This window comes from Nerophis ophidion, linkage group LG06 (genome assembly GCF_033978795.1).
Source record: "Nerophis ophidion isolate RoL-2023_Sa linkage group LG06, RoL_Noph_v1.0, whole genome shotgun sequence".
In the NCBI taxonomy this organism is placed as follows: domain Eukaryota; kingdom Metazoa; phylum Chordata; class Actinopteri; order Syngnathiformes; family Syngnathidae; genus Nerophis; species Nerophis ophidion.
Window position 1 is genome coordinate 49343836 of NC_084616.1, and position 23764 is coordinate 49367599.

The 23764-nt window shown below is 39.7% G+C and overlaps 1 protein-coding gene across 1 annotated transcript; it reads right to left on the reverse strand.

Annotated features, from left to right (window-relative positions):
• Positions 1-4892: 4892 nt before the first annotated feature.
• Positions 4893-23666, reverse strand: LOC133554859 (sodium-dependent lysophosphatidylcholine symporter 1-like). Its single transcript, XM_061904084.1, is given in 16 exon segments — positions 4893-5161; positions 5772-5945; positions 6034-6177; positions 6354-6445; positions 6447-6467; positions 10118-10201; positions 10890-10973; positions 11106-11150; positions 11302-11378; positions 15928-16018; positions 18168-18325; positions 18413-18491; positions 18639-18765; positions 18839-18963; positions 22485-22604; positions 22683-23666. Coding segments are annotated over 16 exon segments (1695 nt in total). The 5' UTR covers positions 22761-23666; the 3' UTR covers positions 4893-4965.
• Between the last annotated feature and the right edge of the window lie 98 nt (positions 23667-23764).

A 23764-nucleotide genomic window follows, 5' to 3' on the forward strand; every position in this document is an offset into this window, starting at 1 on the left:
AGGTGTCTGTAATCATGACGACGCTCTTCTTGCTGCGTGGCAACAACTAATTCAATGGCGGAGTGACATTTTGTCATATGCTTTATTCCACTCGCAAACTAAAAGTAAAAATGGACTCTGAATTCAGGATGAGGGTAAGTGGGCTTTACAGGTGTGCGTAAACCCCTTAAAGCAGGGGTATCAAACATAAGGCCTGCGGGCCGGATCAGGCCCTAGAACAGGTGTTATTCGGCCCACGGGATGAGTTTGCTAAGAATGAAAATAAGCCCAAATTTTTTAATCAATCAATGTTTATTTATATAGCCCTAAATCACAAATGTCTCAAAGGACTGTACAAACCACTACGACATCCTCAGAAGAACGCACATAAGGGCAAGGAAAACTCACACCCAGTGGGACTCCAGTGACAATGATGACAATGAGAACCTTGGAGAGGACTTCAAATGTGGGCGGAAGGCGGGGTACACCCTGGACAAGTCGCCCCTCATCGCAGGGCCAACACAGATAGACAGACAACATTCACACACTAGGGCCAATTTAGTGTTGCCAATCAACGTATCCCCAGGTGCATGTCTTTGGAAGTGGGAGGAAGCCGGAGTACCCGGAGGGAACCCACGCATTCACGGGGAAAACATGCAAACTCCACACAGAAAGATCCCGAGCCTGGGATTGAACCCAGGACTGCAGGACCTTCGTATTATGAGACAGATGCACTAACCCCTCTGCTACCGTGAAGCCATGTGTTAAAATGGAAAAAACAACAAAAAAAAAAACACATGTTAGGCTCCAGCACCGCCCCGCAAACCCGAAAGGGACACGCGGTAGGAAATGGATGGATGAATGGATGTGAGTACATCAATTGAAGAAAACGAACAAACAACATAAATAACATTGTGTAATTAGATTTTTTTTTAAAATCTTAATAGCTGGGAAATTAACACAAATAAGTTGACTGATGATTATTATCACATAATTTATTTGGAAAGTACAAATAACCACAAATAAAGATAGAAAACTATAAACCGCAACATGTAAGTGTAAAAAAAACTCCAACAACATTATGATTTGTACATTTTCAGATTGTGCTTGTTTTATTTTTAAACAAAAAAAACAATCTGAAGTTTCTTTATTTTTAAGTTATCGTGCCATGATTTTACCAGTCCGGCCTACTTGGCAGTAGATTTTTCTCCACGTGGCCCCCAATCTAAAATGAGTTTGACACCGCTGCCTTAAAGCCATGGTTCGAGCAACTTCCGGCTGGTTCAATAGAGAGAACCATTCGGCTTCCTTGTAGCACAACTGGGCGTAGCGTACATATTTGAGGTCATTCATTCACAGCAAGACTTCCCTCCATCCATTTTTTACCGCTTGTCCCGTTCGGGGTCGCTGGAGCCTATCTCAGCTGCATTCGGGCGGAAGGTCGTGTACACCCTGGACAACGCGCGTCCTCATCGCAGGGCCAACACAGATAGACGGACAACATTCACACTCATTCACACACAAGGGCCAGTTTAAAGGCCTACTGAAATGAGATTTTCTTATTTAAATGGGGATAGCAGGTCCATTCTACGTGTCATATTTCATCATTTTGTGATATTGCCATATTTTTGCTGAAAGGATTTAGTAGAGAACATCGACAATAAAGTTAGCAACTTTTGGTCACTAATAAAAAAGCCTTGCACTAATAAAAAAGCAGACGATGACGTCACCCGTGTGAGAGCTCCTCACATCCTCACATTGTTTATAATGGGAGCCTCCAACAAAAAGAGCTATTCGGACCGAGAAAACAACAATTTCCCCATTAATTTGAGCGATGATGAAAGATTCATGGGTGAGGATATTGACAGCGAAGGACTAGAAGAAAAAAAAAAATAAAGTAAAAAAAAAAAAGGCGATTGCATTTGTGAGCGGTTGAGATGTTTTTAGACACATTTACTAGGATAATTCTGGAAGATCCCTTATCTGCTTATTGTTTTAATAGTGTTTTAGAGAGATTTTAAAGATTGTAAAGACAGACCTCGAGGTCGGATGGCTGCGGTGAACATGCAGTGTCTCAGAGAGAAGCCGAGGAGCCAAGCTCACAGCTGCCTTTTTTGACATGACAGCTGCTGCAGGACGACGAATAATCCATTAGATAGATTAGATTAGATAGTACTTTATTTATTCCGTCAGGAGAGTTCCTTTAGGAAAATTACAATTTTCAGCACAATCCCATTCAAGATCACACAAACATTACAGGGAGACAGAACAGGATCGCTGACGGGTCTGCCGGCTTCCAGCGCCCCTTACAAAAAAGATGACATACAGGTAAACAGGGGGGGTATGGGAGAAAAGAATAGAAGATTAAAAAAAAAAAAAAAAAATCGGTTTTAGCCTGGGCCCTGGAGTGGGGGTGCAGACTGAGGCCAAGGGAAAAAAAAAAAAAAAAAACTCATAGCCATAGTACACATCCCTCTTACATGTGTGTAAGAGGGAAACATCAAACATCAAAGAACACAGAGGACATTAAAGACATTAAAGCAGCAGATACAAGCAGACACTTCTACATACAGCTATGAATAAAAAGTAAAATAAACATATACACTGTGGTGGCCTCTGCGGTGTTCCACGCCATTGTCCGCTGGGGAGGAGGGAGCATGGCCAGAGACAGGAGCAGACCCAACAAAGCAACCAAGACAGCCGACTCCACTCTCGGCCAGTGTCCAGTCCGCATGGATGAGCGAGGATACGTCCAAGGTGACTGAGGTGTCCGACACCTGCTCACCCAGTCGAGACACCGCGAAGCCTCTCCGTCCCGGCGCTCAGTGCTAGCTCCGCAGCCCTGTCCCCTCATCCGCATCTCCTCCAGTCCCTCCAAACAGACTCCGGTGTAGCAGAGTCCCAGCAGCTGGTCTCCATGGCCAAAAGGCTTCCGGGAGGCAGATCCAGAAGTCCACAAAAAAAGCACCACAGAGGTCACGAAAGTGCCACCCCTTGTCACACAGTCCCAAAGGGTCCCGGACCAAAATGCAAAAAAATATAATAACACATGAAAACAAGAGGGAAACACAAAAGGATGACACAAGAGCACAGAGCTCCTGCCTACAGCAGCCACTACAGCAGCGCCATTTTGGAAAAGACGTCTTTGACGTCATTGACGTCTCCGGTAAGATATATATCACAATTTCCCCGTCCAAAAACATGGTGGTTGACGTAGAGAAAACATGTTTGCTTGACCACTCCGCTTCACAACAAACAAAGAAACACCGGCTGTGTCTCGGTGCTAAAGACAGCCGCAATCCACCACTTTCCACCAACAGCATTGTTCTTTATAGTCTCCATTATTAAATGAACAAATTGCAAAAGATTCAGCAACACAGATGTCCAAAATACTGTGTAATCAGGCCATGAACAGAGACAACTTTTAGCCGTGTTTGGTGCAGCGCTTTTTCCTTACAGTCCGTGACGTCACGCATACGCGTCGTCATTCCGCAACGTTTTCAACAAGAAACTTGCGGGAATTTTTTTTTAAATTGCAATTTAGTAAACTAAAAAGGCCGTATTGGCATGTGTTGCAACGTTAATATTCCATCATTGATATATAAACTATCAGACAGCGTGGTGGGTAGTAGTGGGTTTCAGTAGGCCTTTAGTGTCGCCAATCAATTACTCCAAGTGCATGTTTTTGGCGGTGGGAGTACCCGGACGGAACCCACACTGTCACGGGTAGAACATGCAAACTCCACACAGAAAGGTCCCGAGCCCAGGATTGAACCCAGGACAACTCAGGACCTTCGTATTGTGAGGCACATGCACTAACCCATGTTCCACCGTGCTGCCCCACTGCAAGACTTAAATTCTAAAAAGTTCAGCAAAACGATTGGCACACATTACACTTTGTTTCCCTTTTTTTACATTTCTTAACAATGACTTAGCATCGTGATGCTCGTTCACCACGCATTGACTGCCATGTGATTGATATTGTTGCATATTATTGTTGCTTAGTGGCCTAGTGCCCTGAGATCGGTAGGTTGTGAGTTCAAACCCTAGCCGAGTCATACCAATGACTATAAAAATGGGACCCATTACCTCTCTGCTTGGCACTCAGCGTCATGGGTGGGGATTTGGGTTTAAATCACCAAAATGATTCTGGGGCGCAGTCACCGCTGTTGCTCACTGCTCCGCTCACCTCCCAAGGGGTGTACAAGGGGATGGGTCAAATGCAGAGGTTAATTTTACCATAGACCCCGACTTAAACAAGTTGAAAAACGTATTCAGGTGTTACCATTTAGGGGTCAATTGTACGGAATATGTACTGTACTGTGCAATCTACTAATAAAAGTTTCAATCAATCAAAACCACACCTAGTGTGTGTTTGACAATCATTGGTACTTTAAATTTTGCACAATGAAGGGATTATTTTTAATTTTTAATGGTAAATGGGTTATACTTGTATAGTGAAGGTACTCAAAGCGCTTTGACACTATTTCCACATCCACCCATTCACACACTGATGGCAGGAGCTGCCATGCAAAGCGCTAACCACGACCTATCAGGAGCAGGGGGAAGTGTCTTGCTCAAGGACACAACGGATGTGACAAGGTTGTTAGTAGGTGGGGATTGAACCAGGAACTCTCCCAATTTGTGTTATTGGATTTTATCTTTCAGTCCTATGGAGCATACGTTTCTGACATTACATGGCATAATGAAGGCGGCATAAATCCACACGACATTTCAGACAGCATTGTTACGAAAACAATACCACCAATGAAGCAGAATAATTGTAAAAAATATGTCAGGTCACATTATGAGGATTACATGATAAGTTCATGAAAACATTTACCATCAACACAAGAATAATGCCATTTTTAACATTACTATTAATACATACAACAGGATTTACCTGGTCGAGAGAACTTTTGACTGCCATTTATTTTCTGTTATGTAAGCTTGAAATCAGACTAATTCTAGATAGTGAAACATTTGCTACACCCAAGAGACTTTGGATCTCTTCTTTGACGATGTACAACTTGAGTCAATAAATATGGCAGATAATCTAACATGAGTATCTGGACGTGCATGTGATGAATTGGATGTGTGCAGCAGATGTGAAATTGTTGTCACACCAGCAAACTGCTCTGCGTTTTCCCTTTGCTGTAATGATGAAGATGGAGCTGTTAAACTGTGGGAAGAAACCAATACATAAACAAGCCATAATAATATTATTATGAACTCATTTGGAGAAGGCAGCATATACAGGCAACAACACTTTTTATTCTGATTGATTTGTGTTAGATCTGTCACTTTAAAGCAGGGGCATCCAAACGTTTTCCACAGAGGGCCAACAGTTAACAATCTAAGGATGTGGGGGTCCTAGGATATATGTTTTCAAAGCCAATACAAAACATAGATTTTTTCCGAATAAAAAAAGAGCCTGCATTTCAGCTTTGATTTTTAGTAGAAATCGGGCCGATATGAGGAATTATGATGTCATACCAATAACTCCGATTGTGCTACTCAACACATCTAACCTTATCAGCCAACTGGAACGGCAGCATCGTTACCATAGTGTTTTGAAACGAGCCACAAATAAATATGTGCACAAACTACTGTTAAATCTATATGTAAAAAAACTATAACAAAGAAGCAGGAGTTATCTGTATCAGTATCAGCTTGTGAAAGAACAACTTTTGCGGGCCATTACAAAAAATTCTACAGGCCGCAAGTGGCCCGCGGGCCGCACTTTGGACACCCCTGCCATAAAGGCATGTCAGTGTTCATGTCACACTTACTAGGAAGTAGCCGCTTCTTTGTTTGACGGACTTTGCCTCTCATTGATTGGATAGGAGTGAAAGAACATCATCCCTATCAACAGTAGAGCGATGGGAACAGGCGAAAACAGCACTGTTAGAGCTGTCACCACTCCGTGGCTATGGTGACACTCGCCGGCCTTGTATCCAACAAATCTGCAGCAGCCAATAAAAGAAAGGGGTGGTCCGGCATTGGTGCCCACAAACATACCAAGTGCGTGAAGTGGATGGAGGAGTGACTCACTGCAAAGTCATGGTGGAGAGTCCAATAGCGAGGCCTCCTGCCAGCTTATTGCAGAAGGCGTAGCAGGAGAAAAACAGCGGCTCCAGGTCTTTACAGGAGGGATGCGTTAAGGCAAAGTCCTCAACCACATCAGGGAGCATGGACCTCTCATAGACACACAAAAAGCTGACATTTAACACTTCAAAGAGGAGAGCACAGTTAGATTGATCTTCACTCTCTAGGATCTGTGGATGAGTCATGTCAGCGTGGAGTTCTGACTCAGGCAAACTGTGACAGCAGCCTTCTGGGGGACTTTGCGTTCCTGTGGAACACTGACTCACCATGGTAACAAAAATATCATCGCCACACTGAATCCCATCAGGACGCACATTATCATGAAAACAGGGAGGTGGCTGGGGACACAGGCGACTATGATTGATGCTAGGGATGAATAGCTGAGAGAAAAATAGGACGCACAGTTTAGGAAACTCAAAGTGTTCTTCGGTCTTTGGATCAGTGGTTCCAAACTGGTTTGTCTGCAGGACCCATCATGAACCCTTAGCGATAACCCAAATGAGTCATCCCTAACACAGAGTGTTTCAAGTATCAACTTCCAAAGGTCTAAGTAATTTTGAAGATTAAAGTTTACTGCTAATGAAAAAACACTAAATTCAGTATTTTGTCAAATGTGAAAATTTTTCAAGAACAAAAAAGTATTGAGAAATACAGTGGTAAACCTCAATTTACAGTAAGCGTAACTCCATTTAACATTGTTTTGACATGAGAGCAGTCTATTGGCTAGTTGTTATGGTTTAGGTTGCGAGCAAAAATTTGATTTACAAGAATAGGTGGCGACTTGTTCATGGTGTACCCCGCCTTCCGCACAAATGCAGCTGAGATTGGCTCCAGCACCCCCCGCTACCCTCAAAGGGACAAGTGGTAGAAAATGGATGAATGGAATCCCCACCATTACTTGACAGTGCGGCGGAGAAGCAGGTGATATTCATTAAATTAAAATTAGAAATTTTTGGCCACATAACACAGCGTGCAGCCAACTTGGTGAAGCAATTTGAGCAGATCATTGCTATTCTGCACCCTACTGAAGCACAATTACTCTAACGTCAGCTCAGAATGTTCAAATAATATCCAAACGACAGACATTTATCCATGAAAATATGGAGAAGGTGCTGATTTTTTGACAGACAAGCAGCTCGCAGGAGGTACCAAAGAAGTCCACTCTTAAAGGTAAATGTTGTACTTTATTATTACTTCATAAAACTACTGAGGTTGTTTGTCGTATGTTCTATTTTATTGTTTGTTTGTTTTTTTACAATATTTCTTATCTAAAAGTTAATTTTGTCTTTTTTAAAGGCATGCCTTTAAAAAAATTTGCCTTTTTAATTGATTTCAATTAATGTCATTAGGAGACAATGGTTAGAGATAAACATGTTTTGAGTTAAGAGCTCCATCACAGAACCAATTAAACTTGTAAATTTAGGTAGTAATGTACAGGGTTCACTATGGAAGTATTAATGAAGCAAATGCATATCTCAATCTTTGTGTGTGTAATCAAATCTGAGTTTGCGTGTTCTAACTTGTGTGTCTGTGTTCACATTTATCACACAGACACACAAGTTAGTTTTTTTTTTTACATACACAAATGATTTGTGTATGTGTAAAAAAAAAAAAAAAAAATCTGTGTCCATGTTAAACTTTGTAAGATGCAGGAACTTTTCAGCAGTGCAAATGTGTGATTTTAAACTAATAGCAACAGTCACTGTATGAGACATGTGTTGTTTAGGTTATTATGGATAGAATAATACATGTATAATATATAGAATAGAAGTAGGGTATGGCCTTGTCAACAGTTTCAAACAATGTTGTGGTTTTTGTCGTTATTTTGCACTACAGTAGTGACAAAATTATTTAATGATGTGAGTATTTAAAGTAAAAAGTATCAGTCTGGTGTCGACCATCAGTATCACCCACTATTCGAATCGGAAGATAACTTCAGCCTGGTTAACATCACTGGGTTCTAGGCACCGACTAGTAGTGGGCATAGGCAAAGCAAAGGTGAAGTTAGAGACACATCTTTTCTCCACGTACAGATGGCTGCATGCACAGATCTGCCACAGTAAAAGTGCAGCAAAAGTCAGGACAAAAAGAATTAACACGGGCACAGACACTTTTTTTTTTTACACACACAAATCACCCTCAGATTGAGATACACAATTTTGCCAATTGTTTTGCTACAATAATACTTCCATAGTTAACACTAAAAAAAACTTTCTGAGCCTTTAATCAATATCTGTCTTAAATGAACTCCTGAAATCAAATAACTTTATGATCAAATTGGAATTTATCACGATGGCCCAGCAGGAACAGCTCCCAAACAAACGACTTTGCAAACTATTTTTCATCATTCACTTTAAGGAGCCATATGTAATAATTTCATGTTAGGTCATCATTAAATGGCCCTGATGTGTCAAAAGGCATGAATACATCATGTTCTTTTCAAATACCTCTATAACTGATAACAGCAGTACAGCCGGGATATACTCATTTCAAAATTAGATTTACAGACCCGAAATCTTGTTATTGTTTTCATGTTGATGCCCTGCCCTCCACTGTTTGACCAACTAAAAGGTCTGTGAGTGTGTCACATCCAGGTTGCCAGTTACGCACCGCCACCTTTGTCGAGCTACTGCCACTGGTTACTAAACATGTCAGACATTAATAAATCTAAAAGACGTTGTTACAATTCTCAACTTATTCATGACTAAGCCTGGAACAAAACAAGGATTTGTATCAGGGATACCTTTGAAAAATGGCGTCTATTGAATGCGCAGTAGATTTTTTTCTTCTGACGCCTAACTTACTCATTTCCTCCTTGATAGGTAAGTAAGGAATTTATGTTTTCTTATTACATGTAATAAATGGAAATTGACATTTCGTATGTAAACTATATTGTTTAATACAGTCTATGACCTTATCTAACAAAGCTAGTATGTTGCTAGTATGCTTAGGAGCGAAATACCATCACACTAGTGTAGCTGAGCATGCTAGCCCGGTCAATGACACATCAACTTATAGGCTAACGGGGGAAATATATGCCCGTTAGCCTGTATGTCGATGTGTCATCCAACTGACAGGGCAAAATATATTTTCGACAAATAAAACCTATGTGAATATTGGTAGTGTCAGTGCCTATTTCTGTCTCAATTTGCCGATACGCTGAGGAAATGCATTCCAATATTAGCATGGCTAATTACGGTTTCTGGTACTGTATGTGCATCAGGCACATATAGAGTGGTATTTGCTTGGCACAATGTAATGCATTACATGTAAAGATTTTCTACTTTGTGTATTGACATGGTAGTAGCCTATATGATTTATGCATAACGTGGGTTGGCTCATAGAATCGCACTGAAAGCTTGTGATGTGTGTACATGGAAGAGAATGCAGTGCGTCAGGTTGGATGCAACATGGAGTTATGCAAAACAAAATGTGGCGGTAATTTTACTGTTGGCCTTGGCTTGCCATCAAAGTAGGCCTATGCGATATATAATATATTTTTATATATAATTATTTCGATGGTGGTCCGTGCGGTCAAACTAGACATTTTAGCAGGGTAATGCCAACAATCTGTCCCGACAAAAATATTGCTGCGTAACTTTACAATTACTTTTGGCTAATCGACATCAGTAGAATGTGGCAGAATTAGTGGCATAATAAATAATAATTCCCCGAGGGGAAAATTTTAATTTCCCCTCAGGGATTAATAAAGTTTTTCTGATTCTGATTCTGAATTACTTAGTATCTTGCAAGAAGCATAAACAAAAGAAACCTACAGCGTAGGACTAGTCGATTGCCATTTGAAGTTCCTTGGATTAAGATTTGGATTCCACTTCGTATCTGGCAACCTCAGTCATGGAGAGTGGGAGGGGATTACAGAATTTTGACCGTAATTGCAGAACAATTTATGGCCACATTATTACACATGGCACCTTTAAAAGAGTCGTACGAGCCGACTCTTCACATCTCTACCAGGCAGTGGGTTGCGACACACCAGTCAAGAAGCGCTGCTTTGGATGGCATTCCTTACTGAGAACCCGATGAAGACCGTGGCCTTTTTTCCAATTCTGAGGAGAACCAATTGCCATAGAGGAACTGCTACTGATGCAGAAATCTGCAAAATGTGTGTTTTAGGCGGTATCAATGGAATTTTGCCCATCATTTACAATTCTTGTGAGACAAGAACACATATATCTTTCCCTTTTCTTTGCGTTTTAAATCTAAATAAAGTAGGGTTTTTTAAATCTGAGGGTTGCCCTGAATTTAGCATCCCAAGAAAGATTTGACCATCCCATCAGTAGGCATCCCAGTGAGAGGACGTTGTATGTCACAATTTTATGTCCTTGAGTGCTACATGACAAGGCTCCAAGGCTCTCACGTAGTCTGCCAGTAGAGGTAGCAAACACACAACCTTTTGTTGCGCGTAACAACAAACTTTAAACGTTGCTATGAAATCAGCGCACCCAGAAAAGAAGTAACGGAAATGCTTAAAATGAGCAAAATACTGTAAATATTACATGTATCTGTATATATGTTTCTACATTATATAAATATTTCCAGCATGTATATGAAACAGTGTTGGATGGTTTTTAAGAAGTCTTTATGGGTAACATATATTGCATCCCCATTACTGGCATTGTTGGCCGCCTCTTAGGAGCAGTTTTTTTTTTGTAATTAAAATGCACAGAAAAGAGAAAAACATGTTTTCTGTTCTCACATAAGGATTGTAAATGCTGGGTAAAATTAAAGTTCTCCTGTGCAGTCAAATTAAATATGAATTATATCAAACTAGAAATACTCACCAGTAAAACCAGTAGTAGGTGTTGGAATTGATCTCCGAGATTCGCCGCATGACTGCAAAACAGGGCAAAATTTCCCAAGGATGTCTAAGAAAACAAACATGCAGAAGTCTGATGCTTGAATGAACAACAACATTTAGAAAAATGCAACAAAAATGCACAACAAAACCAGAGAATGAGGCAAAATATTTGCATGTTTCTTCGGAAAATAAGGTGGACCTGAAATGCAAAAGAGCTGAACACAAATCCGAGCACCAGACGTCGGTAAGCATTGATTGATTGATTGATTGATTGATACTTTTATTAGTAGATTGCACAGTACAGTACATATTCCGTACAATTGACCACTAAATGGTAATACCCAAATAAGTTTTTCAACTTGTTTAAGTCGGGGTCCACTTTAATCAATTCATGGTAAAGCAATGTGACAGATCAGCATCTTCAATGAGTTTGTAAAAGATGGCCGTACTTTGTCACTGGAGCTCACGGGGCCTGCAATGAAATATGACAAAAACACCATAAACCAAGTGCCCACCACCCTTTTTTGTTTGGCCTGCAACATATTAAAAAAGACAAAATTGAATTGGATCAGAACATTACATCAAAATGCAACATGTGTATACATTTCTCGCAAGAAATGGCTTAAGCCCTCAGCAAGGTTTTAGTATAAGTTATTTACTTAGAAGAATAACATTAATCAATAATAATAATTAGGGCAGCACGGTGGAACAGGGCTTAGTGCATGTGCCTCACAATACGAAGGTCCTGAGTAGTCCTGGGTTCGATCCTGCGCTCGAGATCTTTCTGCGTGGAGTTTGCATGTTCTCCCCGTGACTGCGTAGGTTCCCTCCGGGTACTTCGGCTTCCTCCCACTTCCAAAGACATGCACCTGGGGATAGCTTTATTGGTAACACTAAATTTGCCCTAGTGTGTGAATGTGAGTGTGAATGTTGTCTGTCTATCTGTGATGGCCCTGCGATGAAGTGGCAAATTGTCCAGGGTGTACGCCACCTTCTGCCCGAATGCAGCTGAGATAGGCTGCAGCACCCCCCGCGACCTCAAAAAAGGGACAAGCTGTATTAAATTAAATATATCCAATAATACTACTACTAATAATAATAAATGTAGATTATATGTTACACTAATTTTCTTTGTTACATTGTAAGACAAAGTCAGTAAATTTTACGCTAAAAATATGGCAGTTCAGTCGCTAGAATTTTACTCAAAAAATATAAGTGGTATTTTTTTCCCCCATTGACAGTAATGCAGTGTAAAAATAATGACCATAGATTTTGTGGGGATAAATGGCAGCTTAGAAGTCAGAATTTTTACACTGCTACTGTTTTTTTAATTTACAGTAATTCATAAATTCTATAAATGTTACGATAAAATTCCGTCAACTGAGCTGCCATTTTTTTTTTACTGTAAAATTGACCTTTTTATTTATGATATACCTGTAACACACCACTCAGATGTGGATGGTTTGTTTAGATCAGGGGTCACCAACGTGGGGCCCGCAGGCACCATGTAGCCCGTAAGGACCAGATGAGTAGCCCGCTGGCCTGTTCTAAAAATAGCTCAAATAGCAGCACTTACCAGTGAGCTGCCTCTATTTTTTTTAAATTGTATTTATTTACAAGCAAGCTGGTCTCGTTTTGCTCGACATTTTGAGTTCTAAGAGAGACAAAACTCAAATAGAATTTAAAAATCCCAAAAAATATTTTAAAGACTTGGTCTTCACTTGTTTAACTAAATTCATTTTTTTTTTACTTTGCTTCTTATAACTTTCAGAAAGACAATTTTAGAGAAAAAATTCAACCTTAAAAAGGATTTTAGGATTTTTAAAGACTTATACCTTTTTACCTTTTAAAATACTTCCTCTTCTTTCCTGACAATTTAAATCAATGTTCAAGTAACTTTATTTTTTGTATTGTAAAGAATAATAAATACATTTTTATTTAATTCTTCATTTTAGCTTCTGTTTTTTCAACGAAGAATATTTGTGAAATATTTCTTCAAACTTATTATGATTAAAATGAAAAACATATATTCTGGCAATTCTAGAAAATCTTTAGAATGAAATTGAAATCTTATTTCAAAGTCTTTTGAATTTCTTTTAAAATTTTTGTTTGGGAAAATCTAGAAGAAATAATGATTTGTCTCTGTTAGAAATGTAGCAGTGACGATCTGTCACTTCATTTCTGTTTGTTTCCTTGTTTTTGTATTCACTTCCTGTCAGTGCTCTTACGTTGTTGTTTTTTTCCGTGTGTTCCGCTGAGCATTGTTTTTTCCTCAACTGCCATTGATTGGCAGCCGGTCCACACCTGCTCCCAATCAACATGTATTCTATTTATACGTTGTCTCGAGCACTCCTCAGTGCTAAATGATAAAACCTACGTATGTTGGGAACATTTATGCAAGACTGCTTCGTGTTCTTTGTTTTTGATGAGAACTAAAGTTATCTTACTTGCTCTCAGCTCTCCTGGTTCTCGCATCACTGGGGTAACAAAACGGCAGCCATGCGGTTTCCTAACAGTAGCTTGGTCCAATTTGCTATATATTCTAACAAAATGCAGATTGGATTTAACCTATTTAAAACATGTCATAAAATTCTAAAATTAATCTTAATCAGGAAAAATTACTTATGATGTTCCATAATTTTTTTCTTTTTAATTTTTTTTAAAAGGATTCGAAATAGGTAGTTTTTCTCTTCTTTTTTTTGGTTGAATTTTGAATTTTAAAGAGTCGAAATTGCAGATGAACTATGTTTCAAAATTGTATTTTAATTTTTTTCCTGTTTTCTCCTCTTAAACCGTTCAATTAAGTGTTTTTTTCATCATTCATTCTCTACAAAAAACCTTCCGTAAAAGGAAAAAAAATGTACGACGGAATGACAGACAGAAATACCCATTTTTATATATATATATATATATATATATATATATTGGTTTATTTATTAAAGGTAAATTGAGCAAATTTGCTATTTCTGGCAATTTTTTTAAGTGTGTATCAAACTGGTAGCCCTTCGCATTAATCAGTACCCAAGAAGTAGCTCTTGGTTTCAAAAAGGTTGGTGACCCCTGGTTTAGATAGTTTAGCATATATTGAAAGACCTACAATATCAGGGCAACATCACAACTATGAAGGCCGCTCGTAAGAGTGCATTAATGATAGTCTTGTTATACAAGTTGCACAGGCAACTGTTTTTGATGATTATATTTTTACTAAGCCATTGACGGATATATTTCTTTTATATGGTAAGTCATTATGACAATCAGATATTGACGTATTTATTTGTGCTAAACAAAAATAAAATGCTTGGAACATCTTGTTGCATGATCAGGTAATTATAAAGTGTAGAACATACACATTGCATGCAGTACGACTTTCAAGTACAATTAGTCAGAAAATGCTTTATTTCCAGCCTTTCGCAGACCACAGTGTTTTTCAACCATTTTGGAGCCAAGGCACATTTTTTGCTTTGAAAAAATGCGGAGGCACACCACCAGCAGAAATCCTTAAAAAACAAAATTTAGTCGACAGTAAAAAGTCGTTGTCGCAATTGTTAGATATGACTTTAAAACATAACCAGGTATGCATCAATATAGCTCTTGTCTCAAAGTAGGTGTACTGTCACCACCTGTCACATCACACCCTGACTTATTTGGACTTTTTTGATGTTTTCCTGTGTTTAGTATTTTAGTTACTGTCTTGCGCTCCTATTTTGGTGCCTTTTCCTGTTTTTTGGTATTTTCCTGTAATAGTCTTCCTTTGAGCAATATTTCCCGTATCTACTTTGTTTTAGCAGTCAAACATTTTTCTGTTGTTTTTATCTTTCTTTGTGGGGACATTGTTGATTGTCATGTTCGGATGTACATTGTGGATGCCGTCTTTGCTCCACAGTAAGTCTTTACTGTCGTCCAGCAATCTGTTTTTGTTGACTTTGTAGCCAGTTCAGTTTTAGTGTTGTTCTGCATAGCCTTCCCTAATCTTCAATGCCTTTTCCTAGGGGCACTCACCTTTTGTTTATTTTCGGTTTAAGCATTAGACATCTTTTTACCTGAATGCTGCCTCCTGCTGTTTCCGACATCTACAAAGTTATTAGCTACCTGCTGCCACCTACTGATATGGAAGAGTATTACACGGTTACACTGCAGAGTTCTAGACAGTACAGACACTCAACAACAACACACCATTTGCAGACTATAATTACTGGTTTGTAAAAAATATTTGAAACCCAAATAGGTGAAACTAGATAATCTCCCACGGCACACCAGACTGTATCTCATGGCACACTAGTGTGCCGCGGCACAGTGGTTGAAAAACACTGATGTAGAAGACAAGATCTGGCCCCCGGGGCTTGAATTTGACACTTGTTACCTACATTGTATAGCTTTTAGTATCTTTAATGTACAACATGTATCAAAGTGTCCCTAGAATCCTTCAATTTATCTACACGACCCTTGCTATAAAACCCCCTGCCATGAATGCAGTAATTATAGCAGGGGAATGTATTTATCTAAACCCAAATGGGGTCAGGGTGTTAACTGGAAGCATGCGATAATTGGAGAGAAACTGTTATTTTGTAAATTTAAAACTGTATTATGTGCTATTTTTTTCTTTGACCATGTGGTCATTTACCAGGCAAGGATGTTGCATAACACAGCAGCAACAGAACCAATGATGAGTTCTTTGTAAATACCAATACAGCAAAGGTAACACGCATGCGTTTCACATCAACAGCTACTCACACTATTGCCTTTTTTTTGAGTTAGTAAAGAACTACATCACTAGGTTGCCTACAGCCACACCTGTAAGCCCTTTGTTTAGTGACCCCTTGCTAATTACTGGTTACTGTAGCCCACCGAACTGGAGACTATAGAAGACTTAGCAGTAAACCAAATAAATGTGTTCATTTGGAGTATTTATGAAAAAAGCTCATCTCGACAACACTTTCTCTTCATAGTGTGACATAATCCAATTACAAAATGTATTCTTTGTGTTGTAATTAGAATAATAGGTTGATAAGGGAACAACTCACCCTGGTGCTCTTTCACTCCCAAAAAGAGAACAAGGCTACAGATGAAAAACAGCCCTCCAATAACCACAGCAGAGGTCAGGAAAGCCTTTTGCTTTGGGAGATATAATACAATATGTAACTTTTACATGGGTACTCTACAGTATCAGTCAAATTATAGCATGCACTGTAAATACAAGTAGATAGCGGATTACAGTGTGCACAAAGGAGGTCCGTGCTCCATGTAAAAGGCACAACTTTGTCCAAAAGGGTCGACATTTGTCAAAACATGCACTCCACTGATATTACACCACAAAGTTGGACACCGTTAGTCGGATTGACTTGAAATTTCTCACTCATCACATTAGTACACGCAGGGGCAAGAGCACAACTTAACATTGGGGCATTTGTCAACTTTATTCTAGTTCATCCTAAAGTTGTTTCCAAGACCACGGTTTACGCACTGGGGCACATTAATACTGGGAAAACAAAAGAGTCTTCCCCAAGATGTTGCCACAAAATCATAAAGAATGTCTTGATATGCTGAATCATGTTTTGCATTTGTGGGTTTATTTTTCACAGTTATATGATTCCATCAACTTCATTTTGTGACTACTAAAGACAGGGTTACACCTCTCTAGAGATTGACTGAGAGATTTTTTTTGTTCGTTTATTTCTACTTATCAATTAAATAATCATTGCTAACAGATATAAAATGACATTTGAATGGGATTCATTCACATTTCCAAATATAATCTCTCTGTGGGAAATATTCTCTTGAATTATAATTTCATTTGGGTCATTTTCATTGGGAACCTTCCTTATAGCCATGCTTTGACATTATTATTTGGAATTGTTTCTCACCCAAGAAACTTTGTGGCTCAATAAAAACTATACAGGCGAGAAATAACCTCCATGCAGATCAACTCTTGTGGGAAATGTTCCACATTATATATACATTTTAAAAATATAGGGAAAAAACCCTACAAATATATCAATGCATCACAACATATTTAAAACAAAAATAAAAATGAACACAGTAAATTAATATGAATTCATAGTTGTGGTATGTGTACACCTAAACTAGGCTACTTAACAAATGCATGCCAAAAAACAAGTGCATCCAAATGTTGCTATTGTGGCATTGGCTCATTTTGTAGAGTTCTTTTTCGGTGACTCCAGTCCAATCAGGTGGCTTAAAAATGGCTCCCAAACAACTGCGACTCGGTTCCCGTCGCTCACTAGAAAGAGCCGTTTAAAAGACTCTACTAGTTGGGCAAATGTCACATTTCTAGTGAGTACACTACACACAATAACCACAATATGCTTAGGACCCTAAACTACAGGGTAACAAGATACCCTGTGTCTATTCCAATACAATGGCCACTGCTCAGATGGGAGTGTCCTCTAGTCCAGTGTTTTTCAACCTTTTCGGAGCAAAGGCACACAACCAGTTGCAATCTTAGAAAAATTAAACTCAGCAGCCGATATTGACAATTAAAAAGTTGTTCTCGCAATTGTTGGATATTAATTTAAACCATAACCAACCGTGCATCACTATAGCTCTTGTCTCAAAGTAGGTGTACTGTCATGACCTGTCACATCACGCCGTGACCAATTTAGACTTTTTTGAGTGTAGTGTTTTAGTTTTTGTCTTGCGCTCCTATTTTGGTGGCTTTTCCTCTTTTGTTGGTATTTTCCTGTAGCAGCTTCATGTCTACCTTGAACGCTATTTCCCGCACCTGCTTTGTTTTCGCAATCGAGACTATTTAAGTTGTGCGGACGCTATCCTTCTTTGTCGGACATTGTTGATTGTCATGTCATGTACGGATGTACTTTATGGACGTCGTCTGCTCCACATGCTGTAAGTCTTTGCTGTCGTCCAGCATTCTGTTTTTGTTTACTTTGCAACTAATTCAGTTGGGTATTTTATCAATGCCTTTTCTTAGTGGCACTCGCCTTTTGTTCATTTTTGGTTTAAGCGTTAGATACCTTTTTACCTACACACTGCCTCCCTCATATTGTGATCACGATCTACAAAGCAAATAGCCACCTATTGATGTGGAAGAGTATTACAAGGTTACTCTGCCGAGCTCGAGACAGTACAGATACCCAACTGTGGCACATTATTTGCAAATTCTAATTACTGATTTGTAAAAAATATTTTTAACCCAATTAGTTGAAAGTACATAATATCTCACGGCACACCAGACTGTATTTCACGGCACACTAGTGTGTGGTTGAAAAAGACTGCTATAGTCTACCGTCGCTTGAAGTGATGCAACATGCGGTGGAGACAAGCTTGGGGGTCCATCTTGTTCTAGCTGCTCACAGGCCTCCTGCTTTTCTGCATGGTACACCGCCAAGACCTGACCCTGGATGACGGATGCTAACAGCATCGCCGTCATCTCCACGCTCATCCCTGCAAGTAAAAGACAGAACGTGCATTGAAGCGTGCTTTGGATTCGGCTCAATATGTATGTGTTTGCAAGTTCTAAGTGGGTCTTACTGTAGGCGGTGGCAGAGTCTCTTTCTCTCTGGTCTCCTCCAAGGAACATACTCAAAGAGAGATAGGGGACATTGTAGCCCTGGAAAAAAAATGATAATGGGAAAGAAAACATGTCACACAAATTGTAGAGATGGTGTGAAATGGTATCCTTGGTGACACAGCTCAGTGTGGTGAGAGGGTGATGGAGGGTGGGCAGAGATCGATGACAAGGAGATGGCTGTCTCACACTCATGAGGGTCTCAAGCAGGCAGGCAGCTGCAACAAACCACGTCGTCTTAAGAGACGTCTTAACTTGGGGAACAAACCACAGCAGCACGTAAGACAGAACCCCAAATGGCGTGGAAAGAACGAGCCTGTGTAGGACAAACATGCATCTATCACTTCAACGCTCTTGTCATGCAACGATGGCGCTTGATCTGTGCCCACCTTGGAGTGAGTTTACCGATCGGTGTCCGCCTGCTGCGGCTCACCAGGTATCCGACCAGAGGGTCAGTCACTGCATCCCAGACCCGACTCACCAACAGAACCATGGAGGTGGAGAAGACCTCCAACTAGGAGAAGGCGACCACAAGAAGAACTGTGGGCTATTTCAGGTAGTCAGTTGTCGGTCAAGAAGCTCATATGTTTGGTTCGATGACCACTCTAAAATATCTGCGAATGTTATTGTTTGATGCTCATGTGACCAGTCAATTATGTAAAAGTAAAACGTACTGCAAAATAAGGGACTCATAAAAACCTCTGAGAAATTAATTGACATACAATTACACAATGCTAAAATAAATAATAATTGTAATATAAATACATTCTGACTAAAAGAATGATAATTAGTAGTATAATATGTTTCTCAAATAAACTGTCAATAACATCTAGGTGTATATGAAAATACGGCTTCACTACTTTATTCATAATTCTTGCGCTTATGAAGCTTCTCTATGACTTTAGCTCCAAATTTTTTCTTGGTAAATTTGTCATGGGCAGCATAGTGGAACAGGGGTTAGTGCATGTGCCTCACAATACAAGGTCCTGAGTTCAATCCAGGGCTGGAGATCTGTCTTTGTGGAGTTTGCATGTGTTCTCCCTGTGACTGCGTGGGTTCCCTCCGGGTACTCCGGCTTCCTCCCACCTCCAAAGACATGCACCTGGAGATAGGTTGATTGGCAATGCTAAATTGGCCCTAGTGTGTGAATGTGAGTGTTGTCTATGTGTGTTGGCCCTGTGTGGAGACTTGTCCAGGATGTACCCCGCCTACCGCCCGAATGCAGCTGAGATAGGCTGCAACAACCCCCGCTACTCTAAAAGGGACAAGCGGTTGAAAATGGATGGATGGATGAGTTTGTCATTACTGCCACTGGTGGTGAAAAAGTGTATTCCAACTTAGTACCGTTGCAACCCATACAGACGCAGCTGAGAAACATATATGTTTTGGTGAACCTGTAAGAGGCAATCGGGCCCCTATGGTTAAGAGACACTGCATTACAGCACACAATACAATACAATAACTGTATTAAAGCAGTTTTGTTTCACACTGTCCAATATGCAGTATATTAATTAGGGGTGTCCCGATCCGATATTGACATTGACCGATATCAGCAATGAATATCGAATATCGGCTTGCATCTAAAATCTCAGATACGCAGTTCTGCAGTGTGTTTGCTTGTGCAAAGTTGGACAGCCAGTTGACATCTAAATGTCCAATATGCACACAAAGTTGCTTTTTTCTTGTACGAACCCCGTTTCCATATGAGTTGGGAAATTGTGTTAGATGCAAATATAAACGGAATACAATGATATGCAAACCATTTTCTATCCATATTCAGTTGAATATGCTACAAAGACAACATAATTGATGTTTAAACTGATAAACCTTTTTTTTTGCAAATAATCATTAACTTTAGAATTTGATGCCAGCAACACGTGACAAAGAAGTTGGGAAAGATGGCAATAAATACTGATAAAGTTGAGGAATGCTCATCAAACACTTATTTGGAACATCCCACAGGTGTATAGGCTAATTGGGAACAGGTGGGTGCCATGATTGGGTATAAAAACAGCTTCTCAAAATATGCTCAGTCTTTCACAAGAAAGGATGGGGCGAGTTACACCCCTTTGTCCACAACCGGGAGAGCAAATAGTCAAACAGTTAAAGAACAACATTTCTCAAAGTTAAATTGCAAGAAATTTAGGGATTTCAACATCTACGGTCCATAATATCATCAAAAGGTTCCGAGAATCTGGAGAAATCACTCCACGTAAGCGACATGGACGGAAACCTACTTTAAATGATCGTGACCTTCGATCAAAAAGCGACATCAATCTCTAAAGGATATCACCACATGGGCTCAGGAACACTTCAGAAAACCACTGCCACTAAATACAGTTTGTCGCTACATCTGTACGTGCAAGTTAAAGATCTACTATGCAAAGTGAAAGCCATTTATCAACAACATCCAGAAATGCCGCCGGCTTCTCTGGGCCCGAGATCATACAAGATGGACTGATGCAAAGTGGAAAAGTGTTCTGGGGTCTGACGAGTCCACATTTCAAATTGTTTTTGGAAATATTCGACATCGTGTCATCCGGACCAAAGGGGAAGCAAACCATCCAGATTGTTATCGACGCAAAGTTGAAAAGACAGCATCTGTGATGGTATGGGGGTGCATTAGTGCCCAAGGCATGGGTAACTTACACATCTGTGAAGGCACCATTAATGCTGAAAAGTACATATAGGTTTTGGAACAACACATACTGCCATCTAAGCGCCGTCTTTTTCATGGACGCCCTTGCTTATTTCAGCAAGACAATGCCAAGCCACATTCAGCACGTGTTACAACAGCGTGGCTTCATAAAAAAAGAGTGCGGGTACTTTCCTGGCCCGCCTGCAGTCCAGACCTGTCTCCCATCGAAAATGTGTGGCTCATTATGAAGGGTAAAATACAACAGCAGAGACCTCGGACTGTTGAACGACTGAAGCTCTACATAAAACAAGAAAGGGAAAGAATTCCACTTTTAAAGGTTCAACAATTAGTTTCCTCAGTTCCCAAACGTTTATTGAGTGTTGTTAAAAGAAAAGGTGATGTAACACAGTGGTGAACATGCCCTTTCCCAACTACTTTGGCACGTGTTGCAGCCATGAAATTCTAAGTTAATTATTATTTGCGAAAATAAAATAAACTTTATGAGTTTGAACATCAAATATCTTGTCTTTGCAGGGCATTCAATTGAATATGGGTTATAAAGGATTTGCAAATCATTGTATTCTGCTTATATTTACATCTAACACAATTTCCCAACTCATATGGAAACGGGGTTTGTATTTTAGTAAAGTCATTTACAAAAACGTGGTAGGCTATAGGCTTCTAGGAGCTTGCATCTACACAACTAAGCACATAATAGTACACAAGCTAGACAAACGTAATAATAAGTGCTATCAATCAAACAATACTGCAGTCTGAAACATCACATTTGTCAATACAAACAAGTATCAAATAATTATACTGGCATATTACTTACATATACACTGTTTCCAAGTATTATAAAGTATCCATTAACAAACGTGTCTGCATCATTCAACTTACCATGAATAGATTAACGTGGACCCCGACTTAAACAAGTTGAAAAACTTATCCGGGTGTTACCATTTAGTGGTCAAGTGTACGGAATATGTACTGAACTGTTCAATCTACTAATAAAAGTTTCAATCAATCAATCAAAACTGCAACCGGAGCTTAACTTAATCACTGTGGCCACTGACTCTCGCCAAAACCAAATTACCACTCCACTTCAACTTAAAGACAACATAAGTCCATTACAGCTGGTTAATAATAAATAGGTTAATGTTTGTCATTGTTCTCTGATGAAGTAATTTCACTTGAACAAACCTTTTTTAACATTGCACACTACAAAATAAAAGTATGATTTGTGCTGAAAACGTATCTGATTGATACCCGTCAATACCCAGGGCTCCGATATCGGTATGGCATTGGAAGTGAAAGTTATATCGGGACACCACTATGATTTATATAACAGTATGTTAACTTTTGTAGTTGTAATTTCAATGTTGTTGTTTTTTTACCTGTGCAACCTCCAGTAGAAAGATCTGTAGTGAGACACTAATGGCCACAGGGGTGAGCTGATATGGGACACCTCCAGCAGCAAAACATAACTTCCTGGTCAGAGAAATCCCACCTGAAGACTTTCCAAAACATAGAGGTCAATAAAAATGGTTTGGTTAGACTTTCTGTAAAAATCATCCCCATGTTAGGTAACATACTTCCTGCCGCATGCCCGATGAGGTCCTTTCTGAAAGTTCTAAAAACGGATTCTTCAATTTTTGGATACATTTCATCATGGCTCCTCACACGTCAACCCAAACAGATGCACTCTCTTTTTCTCTCTGAGCTTCAGAATGGATGTTGTTTCACACCTGTGCTTGTTCTTAAGTCTTCAAATTAACACTTGGAATCTGGTTGAACAACTCTTTTAGGGAAACCCGGACCACCTCCTCCCTCGGTGAAACGATTAGATCAGTGGTGTCCTAAGTGAGGTACGGGGTCTATTTGGAGTATTGTTGGCCTGCAACATGTTGTCGTAAAAATGTAAGCAAGAAGATGTGGTATAATGGAAAAATAATTTACACTAACAACTAGAAGTTTCCAAACTTTGAGAAGTCACCATTTTGGTATTTTATTTTGTAGAAATAAAATTATATAGGTGACATCCATCAATCCATTGTCTACAGCTTCTCCCTTTTAGGGTCGCGGGGGTGCTGGAGCCTATCTCAGCAGCATTCGGGCGGAAGGGGGAGTACACTCTGGACAAGTCACCACCTCATCGTAGGGCCAACACACTAGGACCAATTTAGTGTTGCCTATCAACCTATCCCCAGGTGCATGTCTTTGGCGTTGGGAGGGAACCCACACGGTTACGGGTAGAACATGCAAACTCCACACAGGAAGATCCCGAGCCCGGGTTTGATCTCAGGACCTTCATATTGTGAGGTACATGCAATAACCCCTGGACCTCCGTGCTGCTCCTTATAAGTGACACACTATATTACTATCAGTGTTTTAACAATTCAAAATTTTTGTGATTACATCTTTTTTTTCCATGAATGTTGCAGGCCAACAAAACTCGAGCTGCAGACCACAAATGGCCCTCATAATAAAAGTACCGTGTGTGACTTACAACCCAAAGCTGACACTAAGTTTTGTATTTAACAATATGTAATGTAGCATTTATTTCTTCTTCTACAAAATAAATTAAAATATGAAAATAGCCTCAGCATAGTTTGGCTTTTGGTTATGCGGCCCATGGTGGAAAGTATCTAATCCCCAAATAAACATACAGTACATA